At 47.7% G+C, this 11,747-nt stretch overlaps 1 protein-coding gene across 2 annotated transcripts; it reads left to right on the top strand.

Moving 5' to 3' along the window:
* The first annotated feature begins 3,397 nt into the window (after positions 1-3,397).
* TENT5A (terminal nucleotidyltransferase 5A) lies at positions 3,398-11,461 on the top strand. 2 transcript variants are annotated; one of them, XM_079939285.1, is made up of 3 exons: positions 3,398-3,541; positions 3,786-4,341; positions 5,454-11,461. In XM_079939285.1, exons 2-3 carry the CDS (start codon positions 3,823-3,825, stop codon positions 6,228-6,230), a joined length of 1,296 nt encoding a protein of 431 aa, XP_079795411.1. In that variant the 5' UTR covers positions 3,398-3,541; positions 3,786-3,822; the 3' UTR covers positions 6,231-11,461. The 2 variants fall into 2 exon arrangements, with proteins under 2 accessions (XP_079795411.1, XP_079795410.1); XM_079939284.1 differs by having other exon boundaries at positions 3,430-3,596.
* Positions 11,462-11,747: the final 286 nt, after the last annotated feature.

Here is an 11,747-nt window from a genome sequence, read left to right as displayed (position 1 = left end):
TGCTTGTGAATGTGTTTGGAGAGTACAGACTTTCTCATTTGATAATTACTTTGGTTTCTAGGAAAAAAAATGCTTGCAATTGCAAAATTTGCAATTTCATGTAAGGATGAACATTTTTTTTTCTCTCCAGAATGTAAATATCTCAGTTGGAAGACGGGGAGAAGAGAGACAAAGAACAACAGATGCTTTCATGCAACAATATGTATCCAGTGGCCACTATGAATCAGGCCCATATGAATCCAGTCAAAGCACCATCCAGTGCTGCCAACAGTAAGAGATCCCAGATGTCCCAGGGCAGGAGGCGGTGGGTCTGGATTACGGAGATTTGGAAGGTTGCTATGAAGGGAGAACCCGAATGGGGATGGGGAATGCTTTGTTAAGGGGTCAGGGAAGTGTCAGCCACAAAGCCCTGGCAGCTTGAGAGAAGGGGTCTTGCCCCACTGCTGCTGGAACTCTCATCTTTTCCCCTTGCACAGGGTCTGATGCATCGCAGTCTCTCTGTATCTGGCCTCAGGCTCCAGTTCTGCCTCTCAGCCATGCCCTCCACTCTTGGGGGAGGCCATGAGAGCAGCTGGGCAGAAAAGAGCAGCCTCTGCTGGGGAGAGGGTGCCTACCTAGAGAACCAGGCTGCAGTGGCCCTTGTTAGCTCGGTGTAGAGTGGCTGGGCCCGTGTTAGCATCACACGGGCGACGTGCTGAAATGCAGATTCCTTTAGCCCTACAGAACAAAATCCTGGGCATAAGTGAAGCCCCGGTGCTCAGAGGCTCTGAGACTCTTCTGATTTTTTTTTTTCCACTTTATTTTTTGAAAAAGGGTTTAAGTACAAAATAATGGCAGTGGGGCTAACCCCTTGATTTCTTTTTAGTGCAGTGTACCTAATACATGATCTATTCCTTTGCCCTTGTTTTCAGGGGCAGAATTCATATTAGCCTTTGAGAGAAGCACTTTTAACAGGCCTTTTCTTTTTCTTTCAAATCGTTTTTGCTGCTGTACTTGCTGCTGTACTACCTTCCAATGGGAGGTACTGGTAAGCTACAGGTATCCCATTCCTAAAAAACGATGGCTAAACAGCACTCCCAGAGAAATGGGTTGGGTTCAAGGCCTGACTTCACCACTTATTAGCCATGAAAGGGGCAAATCTCTTTACCTCCCAGTTCCTCTGTTTCCAAATCCCTTCTCAACTGAGAAGAATATCTTCTCAACTGAAGATTAAATGAGGTGCTAGGTGTAAAGACCTAAGCAGAGTATAGCCCAGAGGTGCTCAGTAAGTTCCTGGAAATACCCCAATCTCCTTTCTTACCGTGGTGGTCTATACAGCCTTGCTCAAACTCTAATTCCTTTACACTCTTCCCTTTGCTGACAGTGCTTTTCTCCTTCTTCCTCAACTACCAAGAAAAAGCCACTTTTCATGATCCGATCCAAAGGACATCTGTCCTCCACTCTTCTCCCCTAGTTCCCCTGAGCCCACCGCTGCTCTGTGTCACATCGTTCCTCCCCCATAACACATGTACAGTTGAACCATAATTCTCTACTTGCCTGTCATGCCCACTAGACTGCTCGAAACGCAGTAATTCTGAAATCCTCAGCACTCAACTTGGTGCCTGGCACATAACAGGTGGTCAAGCCACATGCCTATATGTGCTTCTTCTGAATGCAGGAGCAGAATGGATGCATTTATGCATGGGTGGCTGGACACATGAATGTGCTTCTGGGGAAGCGACGGGCCTGTGAGAATTGTGTGGTTGGTCGTCCTAGGGTCCCTTCCCCGACCACCCCACCGTGGAGGCCGGCGCTGAGGGATCAAGGCCTCCGTCTGAGGTCCAGCCGGTTCCTCCGCTTTGGGAACGCAGCTCCGCAGGGCACCGGCAGGGGGCGGCGTTGCCACGCAGCTGGGTGCTCCGCGGGTGACCGGCCCCCTCCCCGGCGCGCCTGGCGCGCTGCTTTGGTGACGAGGCCGGGGCTCCCCCAGTTTGGAGAGGGCGGGCCGTTCTCCCTCACAGACCGGGCAGCTGGGGTCGCGCGGGGCCACGGGCGGGAGTATTCAGCTTCCCAGGCGCGTCCCTCTCTCCCCTTTCCCTCCCTACCCCCCCAACACCCCCTCCCCCCCGCCCCCAGCCTCTACGCGAAGGAAAGTGACTCTCAGTTTGGGAAAGGCAACTAGCGGCCGGAACTGACGGCCCGAAGAAAGGGCGCGCTTTCTGGCAAAGACGTGGGTGCGAGCGCGACTGCGCGCGAACATAATGCTACGCTCCTTTCGCGCCGCCGAGGCGACTGAAGTTGAGGGGCTGGGGGAGGAACGCTTGTGTCCTTTGAACTCGTACTATCGCGGGTCGTGGAAAACTAGCTCGTGTCACAATGACATTCGCATTCACTTGAAAAAGGCAAACCTTAGCGCCCGACGACGACCACACTTCGCCTCCTCACTTGTCGGCGAGACACCGCACCGCCGAGCGTCCGGCCCTGCACAGCGGCCCTTCGCGCGACCTGGCGGCCGCGCATTCCCCGCGCCGCGCTCCGGGCCCGCCTCGCTCTCGGCCCCCGGCTGCGCGCCCGCCGGGCCGCCCAACGCGCCGGGGCGTCCGGTCGGGGACGCGCGCCGCGCCCCCGGCCGCCCCGAGCCGCCCGTGCGCGGGAGACGGACTCACGCTCGGTCCCGCCCCCGCGCTCCGTGGGCTCGCCCGGAGTTCCCCGCGCCGCCCGAGATTTCGAGAATCGAAACCTGGGGAGCTTCCCCTGCCCCTTACGCGTGGCGCCTGATTGGCACGGGGAAGTGGACGCTTTAGTTCACTCTGAGGCCCGGTTTATTAACGGAGTAAACGGCCTAGCCCTACACCACATAGTTTAAAAGGGGGGGGGGGTCGAAAGAACCTCTGGAGCCCCGTCATTAAGCTACAATGACGCGCCATAAACGGCGAGAATTTTATGTTGGAAGTTGCTGCAGTTGCGCGACTTTAGCCGGGAACCAGTTGTGAGGGCCATTTAGAACACTTGAGGCATCGGAAGTGTTTCGTCGTTGGAGGGAAGAATAAGAGGGGCGGGGTGTGTGGGGGGTCCATACATCAAATATATGTCTACGCACATCAGTGCACACTGGAATCGCCGCCGGCTTCCCGCCCCGGGGACCGGGCCCGCTGCTGCAGCGCTAGGCTCCGCAAGGGCTCCGGCCGCGGGGCGGGTGGGGGCGGCGCCCTATGCAGATGAGGAGGGTGTGGCGAGCGTGCGGCGCCGGGCCCCGGAAGCGCAGAGAGGCCCCGGTATAAAAAAAGTACTGAGGACATTTCTCCCGCACAACTGCTAAAGCTCCAGAGACGGGAGTGTGTGCGGCGGCGGCGGCGGCGGCAGCAGGAGCCGCCACCTCCGGGACCACCGCGGCTGAGGCGGCGCGGGCGGGGTGAGGGGCGGGAGTGGCCGGCGCGGGCTGCGGGGGTCTGGGAAGGACTAAGTCGCTCGCCGCTGCCGGGAGCGCACTCGCGGCTCCTGAAGTGTTGCCGCCTCGCAGTTCCTCGCTCGCCGCGCTCCTAGAAGGGGCGGCCGCCTCCAGGTGACACAGACGGGACTCTCGCTTGCGCTTTCCAGATGCATCAGAGATACTTTTGGTGCGGGGCTGCTCTGCGGGGCGCGGCGCGCGCGGGCCGGAGGCCGCGGGGGCCTGGGGAGGGAGAGTCTCCGGGGAGCCCCTGAGGCGGGGGGCGAAGCGGGGAGGGGGCGCGCTCCTTACTCCTCGGGCCCCTGTCCGCCAGTCCGCCGCGCGTCTCAGCGCGCTCCTTCCCTCTGTTCTCTTTTAGGACCGACCAGGGCCCAGTGGCGTTCGGCGGGCACTTCATGGCGGAAGGCGAAGGGTACTTTGCCATGGCTGAGGACGAGCTGGCCGGCGGCCCTTACATCCCCCTGGCCGGAGACTTTAGCGGCGGCGACTTCGGCGGCGGCGGCGGCGGCGGGCACTGCTTGGACTATTGCGAAAGCCCCACGGCGCACTGCAACGTGCTGAACTGGGAGCAAGTGCAGCGGCTGGACGGCATCCTGAGCGAGACCATCCCGATCCACGGGCGCGGCAACTTCCCCACGCTCGAGCTGCAGCCCAGCCTGATCGTGAAGGTGGTGCGGCGGCGCCTGGCCGAGAAGCGCATCGGCGTCCGCGACGTGCGCCTCAACGGCTCGGCCGCCAGCCACGTTCTGCACCAGGACAGCGGCCTGGGCTACAAGGATCTGGACCTCATCTTCTGCGCCGACCTGCGCGGGGAAGAGGAGTTTCAGACTGTGAAGGACGTCGTGCTGGACTGCCTGTTGGACTTCTTACCCGAAGGGGTGAACAAAGAGAAGATCACACCACTCACACTCAAGGTAAAGCTCCCGAGAGGGGCCGGGGGCGGCGGCGGGCCGGGCGCGGGGGCGGCGCGGCGGGCAGAGGGGCGCACGTCCGCGGCCCGGACCCAGGTGGGCGCCCTGGCTGATTTTGCTTTTGAGTTTTTTCCTGAGGAAACCAAGGTGCGTGGACTGTGTTGAGTGTTTAAGCTGCTTCAGCTTCCAAGTCTTCTGCTTCCTCCTCTGCCCTGCCTTCTCTTCCTTCTCATTTTTTAACTCTTGGCTTTCCTTTATTGAGTCGTGTCCAGAGGAGATTCTGATAAGTGGAAGAGTGAAATGATGTGAACCTTTCTTTTTTTTTTTTTTTTTTTGAGTCATTTGATGATTTAGTCTCTGGGAAAAGAGCAGCCTGCAGCAGAGGCTAGTCAATGTTCTTATTATTGTATTGGAGAATGTGAATAGATTTCCTAGCTGCCTTCACGTGACGCCGTGTGTTAAGCATATATATGGTGCTTTTCCAGGTTGGTTCATGTGTTCAGGATATAATGGGTCCCCTCCTCCCCACTTTGGTCCAAAGCTCGTTTTATACAATTAGGTAAAATTATCCGAGGAACCAGCCTCCCAGAATGTCTTAATTTCGTTCATATTTGATTTTAACTGCAGGAGCCCTGGCGGGACCGTCAAGATACAAATCCTATCGGTTCCCTTAGCAGGAGGGGAACTAGGTGACTAGGGACTAGGGTGAGAGGCAGACTAGCTTTTCCCTGTAGGCCCTTCTGTCTTTTGAATATTGTGGTGATATTGTGTGAATATTGTACCTATAAGATCATTCTCAAAAAATAACATTTTGAAAGTCAGGCATGACAACAGAACCTCCTAGTACTGCGCTATGTCTGCCAAAAGCCTCACACCATTATTTCTACTCTCTTTCCCAGACGGCAAAACCACTCGTTAAATGTATTTCTTGTTGTTGTTGTTTTGAGAAGACTGTTTATGTTTAATGTTTAAGCCTGCAGGTAGTGTTTTGCTGAAACCTGACAAAACAAAAGGGAAGGAGCAAAATAATTCTCAGCTGTGACGAGGATGTACTTATTTATTGATTATTTTTTTCTAGGTTTGCTCATCTTCTTGTTTTGTCTTTTAAATTGTAGGAAGCTTATGTGCAGAAAATGGTTAAAGTGTGCAATGACTCTGACCGATGGAGTCTTATATCCCTGTCAAACAACAGTGGCAAAAATGTGGAACTGAAATTTGTGGATTCCCTCCGGAGGCAGTTTGAATTTAGTGTAGATTCTTTTCAAATCAAATTAGACTCTCTTCTCCTCTTTTACGAATGTTCAGAGAACCCAATGACTGAAACGTTTCACCCCACAATAATCGGGGAGAGCGTCTATGGCGATTTCCACGAAGCCTTTGATCACCTTTGTAACAAGATCATTGCCACCCGGAACCCGGAGGAAATCAGAGGGGGAGGCCTGCTTAAGTACTGCAACCTCTTAGTGAGGGGCTTTAGGCCCGCCTCTGATGAGATCAAGACCCTTCAGAGGTATATGTGTTCTAGGTTTTTCATCGATTTCTCAGACATTGGAGAGCAGCAGAGAAAACTGGAGTCCTATTTGCAGAACCACTTCGTGGGCTTGGAAGACCGCAAGTATGACTATCTCATGACCCTTCATGGAGTGGTGAATGAGAGTACCGTGTGCCTGATGGGACATGAAAGAAGACAGACTTTAAACCTGATCACAATGCTGGCTATCCGGGTGCTAGCTGACCAAAATGTCATCCCTAACGTGGCTAATGTCACTTGCTATTACCAGCCAGCCCCGTATGTAGCAGATGCCAACTTTAGCAATTACTACATTGCACAGGTCCAGCCAGTGTTCACATGCCAGCAACAGACATACTCTACTTGGCTACCTTGCAATTAGGAATCATTTAAAAGTGTCCTGTGGGGAAGCCATTTCAGACAAGATAGGAAAAAAAAAAAAAAAAAGAAAAAAGAAAAAGGCTGAGTGACCCAGCCATGATTAGGGATATGTTTTGTGCAATGATGATCTGCTCCTGGTTTTAAACTTGGCAAAGCTTGTGGATCTTTTCCTAGGTATGGGAGCATGATCTCAAAATAACCCGCCCCACCACCACCGCCAACCTTCCCTCATTCTCCTACCCAACTGGATTCTGTCCTGAAACAAAAGAGACCTGTCATTAAAAACAACCAGGTTCTCCTAAAATAACAAGAGAAAAAAAGCTTGATGACAATATGGGTTTGCAGTACCTGCTCCCATAGCTTTGCCATAGGAAAAAAAGACAAGTGGAGAGTTTCTTGTAAGACGAAATTCACAAAAGGGAAAATACAGAGGAAAAAAGGGTCTCACTCCAACGAAATTATCAATTCAGGAGTTCAGATAGTAACAACTGTACAGGAGGAAGGGGGACTCCAACATTGGGATTACTATCTGAGGCTTGTAGCAAGTGCTTTCTGTGGAACTCTCCCATTGCGCTAATAGAAATGGCTTGCTCCGAATGAGCAGTAGTAGGGTGCAATTCTCATAACAAACAGCAGAACTTATGATGACACAATCCATTATTTCCAGCTGCGTGCATAGCTCGCATTTTTTAAATGTGAAAATGCAAGCAAAAACAGCTGTAGCAAAGAAAGTATGCTCAAGGACCAAAGATTTAACAGATAAAAATACCCAAGTAGAAAAGAAATAGAATATATAAAGAGTTACTATATTTGTTACACACCAATATACATCAAAGTGCCTGTTGCCTTCTGAAAATTTGAAGTGGAAAAATTTTATGGTTTAATGACTATTTTATCAGGGACTCAAGAAGAAAATAAAACAACACATAAGCTTGTGAATGGTGGAGGAGATGCCCTATTTTTTCTTGACAAATACTTGTATAAAATTAACCTTGTTGGTGTGATATTATCCTAGGTACATGTGTATGTGTGTGTATATTATGTGTATATATATACATATTTGTGATATGTGTATATACACACAGTACATTGATTATGGTCTAGAAAAATGTAGCATATAGGAAATGTTTAAATACTGTGTGCTTTTATGTTTTCAACAGGATGACATGAGACGTGGGCATATTGCAGTGATGAATTAAAACCCACATCTAAAAAAATTAAAGCGAATGAAGGAGGAAAACAATTAATATATTTGATAGGAAGAGCAGAGATTATACATTTTTAGTGAGGTTTTTTTTCCTTTTTTTTTTTTTTTTTTTTGTGAGTCATAGAATTCCACAAATGGGAGAATATTTGTTGGGCAGAGCACTCGTTTTTTACACTAAACTGCCATTTTGATAGTTTGAACCCTTTTACTTTTAGTAATACTTGCATACCTCCCTGGTGTATAATCCAGTGGATCATGGATCAGTGATAGTCTGTTTAAATCCCTGACTGCTAAAAAGAATTTCTGGTGATCTGAACACTACTTATTAATATTTAAATGAATTTTTAAATGAATGCATTGTGCATTCCAGGACCACTAGAATTTAGTAAATGTGAAATGACCCTTTTTAAAGAGTATTTGCACGATTACTTAAAATTTATATATGAAATATATATTATATATAAAATTTTATAAATTCATGCCAATATGAAACATCTTTGACCTGTTTGTCACACTGCATTTAAGTATTTAGTACTGTACTTTAAATTCACTCACTTTGCATTCAATCAGATCCAACTTTATTTTCTGTTTCCCAAGAGACCAGTTACACCTTTGTGAAATGAACCGGCATTACTGTTTCAGTTCAGTGACAGCTAATCCCAAACCCATCCCTTCTCTCAGCCCTTAATTCCTTTGGACACTGGTCTTTGAAAATGTATTTGTTAAAAACAAATCTAACACCCGACAACCTTCCCTTTGTATTGTGAAACAGCTACACAACCCCTACCAAGTCTAGTGGATGACTGCTTACTCTGATCGTTCCTGTGAAGAGTCGACCAGATTTTTGTCATCAGTTAAAGAGGGATTGGGGAAGAAACTAGCATCATCCTGTTGGCAATGTAATTTATTTGTTATCTGGGCATCCTTCAGATGCTCAATGCTGGTTTAATCCACCCGCACTACCTTTCTTGTGCATCTTTCTTTGAAGCCTTAACCAGAACTTGATGGGTTTGTCGTAGCAGCGTCCCTGTGAATTCTGTCTGAGCTGTAACAGCTACTGCACTGCCACTCACTGTTATGTAGGGAACTCTTTCTTCTCCCACGTTGGCTCAGACTCCCTCACTCCAGCCCTGGGTTTGAAAAATTCATTGTAAATTCCCAGGAAGTATTCCATTTGCAGATTAAGCCTGATACTTAACTGTCAGCAGCCAGAGCTCCGCCTCCTTACCTGTTCGGATGTTTCCTAAAAGAAAACTAAGGGAACCCTCGGGAACAGAGGAGGAGTAGCTGGTGATCTGCCTTCTTCCTTCTCATCCTAACTCTTGACCGATGAGTCGTCCACTATTTCAGAAAGAATCTGGAGGTCTCTGGCTCTGCCATAGCGACAATCTGGTGTTATTTTATGACACAGATTTTTGTTTGGAGGGGCCTTCTTGGAAAATACGCTTTTCATTTGTTTTCTCAGATATTTATGTTCTTTTCTTGCTTACTCTGGGGCTTGTAGCATAGTTGGAAATGCCAGCACCTGGCATTCAGATAGAACAGGCTGTACTCAAGACAACCTTCAGCATTTAAGATTTATATAATTTATTTCCCTTTTGTATGTACTATAGTCTTGTGCACGTGTAGTTGAACAAACAGTGAAATATATGTCTCTCTTTGTGGATGTGTGGCCTAAACATTTGAATGTCTGGTGAGAGAGAGCCGTGTGTCATAGGTCAGAGAAAAGGACAGCTCTCAATTCCTGATCAGTGCCTGTGATTTGCTTACCTTTGTGTTTATCTGGTCGAGTGTGCTGTTACTTTAAAGCAGGAAGAAGTTTTTTATCTTCTGGAGTCTCTTCTCACCTGTTCAGCCTGGCATGTCAGGGAACACTTCACCTGTGACAGTGCCCTTTTAACAAGTTGACTTCATTTGCAGTAAAATCTCGTTGCCTCAAGACGTGCTACATCAAGATGGACTTTTCCCTTCCAGAAACGGGATCAAGTGTTTGCTCTCTTTCATATTGGGTGGATTGTTTTAACGTGGCTCCAGAATTGCAAGGATGGAAGAATGTCTGTAAGCCAAGCCAAGGAGGAAACGCCAAGAAAAGTGAACATACCGTTTTTTTGCCACCCCTTTCTGTTTGCTGATCGTAGGTTGCCTTATTGTGCGTCAAGTTGTTTTCATTGCAATGCTTGTCAAATAAATATTGTGAACTATTTTGTAAATGAAATGTATTATGTTAAAAGCTGTCAGCAGTTCGAAAGTAGGCTTTTTTGTTGTTTGAAGACAGCGTGTGTTAGATGAAACCAAAAAGCCAAAAAAAAAAAGTAATTTCATATATACCACCTGTTGGAATATAGTATTTCTTTATGATCTCTTATAGTATAGCCTTTTCAGCGCTAAGAAAGAATCTCTGTGTAACACTTTGTCGTAATAATGGCTTGCTAACAAAGTCCATGGTCACAGTACAAAGTTGGAAGATGTCAAGTAACTTGGCGAGACTGGCTGCAAATCCTTGCAGAATGGAGGATGCTCTGCCCGCTGGCTGTCTCTCTCTCCGACCTCTCTACAACCATCGCCTGCTCCAAGAGGCCCTGATGGCAGCACGCCGCACCTGGGGTCACTCTTTTGGAATACTTTCACTTTAGTCTGTGTCACAGGCAGAAAAGGAGTTGCTGGAGAATGGACTCTTAAAAACTGACTTATTTGAATCAGCGCTAGAGGGAACAGATTGTGAATTTTGTTTACAGCATCCAATATTTGGATTTTTTTTTTTTGTAAATAAAAAGAAGTTATTTTTTTCTATTGATTTGTGCGTTGTTTTCCATCTCTGTGCTGGCTAAAGACCATATCCTCTGAATCCAACCTGTGTCTATGAGAAAAGATGAAGCAGTGTTTGGAGGCGACCCACCTTTATCAACTTCTGATTGGAGTGCAAGTCATTAAAACGCCCAGCTTGCAGCCAGCCCATCTCTGAACTGGCTCAGTAATATCCATTAGAATCTAGATAATGGGTGCCAACATTTTGAATCTGGTTGTGGGCTTAGCTGTGTTGAGTGACCCAGTCAGAGCTGTTTTCCAGGATCGGTAGAGACTCCTGGCTCTGGACTGTAGGTTTGCTGTAGCCCTGAGGGGGCCTTGGTTTTTAGGAGTAGCGTAAGCGTTGTGATTCAGTCATCCCTGGTTTTATATATATCATCCATTTGAGGCTCTGTAGTGTTATTCAGAGTGTTTGCCTCGGGAGGAAGGAAGGCACTAAGTGGAAGAGAAAGTGGAAGGAAGGGCAATCACAGGATCTAATATGTTGTGCTTTGTATGCATATGCTGGCTGCAAAGATGTTGCCCTTTCGATGAGCATTTCAAATAGGTAATCTCACCTGTTCAGATCGCCAGGGAGCATCCATTTATTTATTTATTAATTTTTCTTCTTTGTGTCATTTTGGAGACTTTCTCAGTACTAGTAGCATGAGAATTTTGTAAGCCTCAGCTATTATAGGACGTCCTTGTGGCTTTTAAAACCGTTGAAAGTCCTGACGTTGGACAGAGTACATGCTTGACTCTGCGTCAATGAAAGAGCCATTCCTGGTATTCAAAGCCAGTTTTCTGTCATATACATCATAAAATACGAGGTGGTTATTTGGTTTGGTAGTGTTATTTGTGTGTCATTCTCTTCTTCCTTTGTTGCAACCTCTTCATTTTTTTACAACCATCCCTTGCATGTCTGTGGTCATCACAGAGTCCTTTTTCAGCCAGGGTTGAATAAGGACAGTATATATTAAGCTCCTCCTGGACTTAGGTACATACACCCTGCTATTTCTAGTTGAATTACCAGACTGCACCTAGCTAAACCTGGAGAGAAGTAACACACCCTTCTTTTCCTTAGGAATCTTACTACCTTAACATTCAGTGGCTTTAAGAAGAAAAACAAAACACAAAAAATTAATACCCGGAAAGCAAAAACAAGGAAATTAAAATCATAGTTTTAAAATATAAAGTAGAATAAGAACTGTTAAAATCATCAGATACCTAAGAAATTAAACTGTAATTTCCTTCTTAGAACCAAGTTTGAAATAATGTGAATGTCCTGCGGTCTAATAGCAGATACAGTCAAGCAGGAGGGGGAGGGGAGGAGAAATGATTTTAAAATGACAGGGGCTTTCACCCAGCAAGGCCCAGGTCTTGGTTTCTAATGCTGTGCTCTAGGCCACCTTTGACAAATGGCTGGATCAAGGGCTGGGGCAAGGAATATACCAGAGGAACCTGGAGCATCTTACAGTTCCAGAAAGAAAGGGTGTGCCAGAAAAAAAAAGAAAAAACCCAAAATGA

The sequence above is a fragment of the Stenella coeruleoalba genome (genome assembly GCF_951394435.1).
Source record: "Stenella coeruleoalba genome assembly, chromosome: 12".
Classification (NCBI taxonomy): Eukaryota; Metazoa; Chordata; class Mammalia; order Artiodactyla; family Delphinidae; genus Stenella; species Stenella coeruleoalba.
This window is presented reverse-complemented; position numbering and strand designations above follow the sequence as displayed.

Coding starts and splice junctions, on each gene's coding strand:
- TENT5A (XM_079939284.1), top strand. CDS start 3,577: ATGCATCAGAGATACTTTTG. Junction 3,597..3,785: donor ATGCATCAGAGATACTTTTG/GTGCGGGGCTGC, acceptor GTTCTCTTTTAG/GACCGACCAGGGCCCAGTGG. Junction 4,342..5,453: donor TCACACCACTCACACTCAAG/GTAAAGCTCCCG, acceptor TTTAAATTGTAG/GAAGCTTATGTGCAGAAAAT.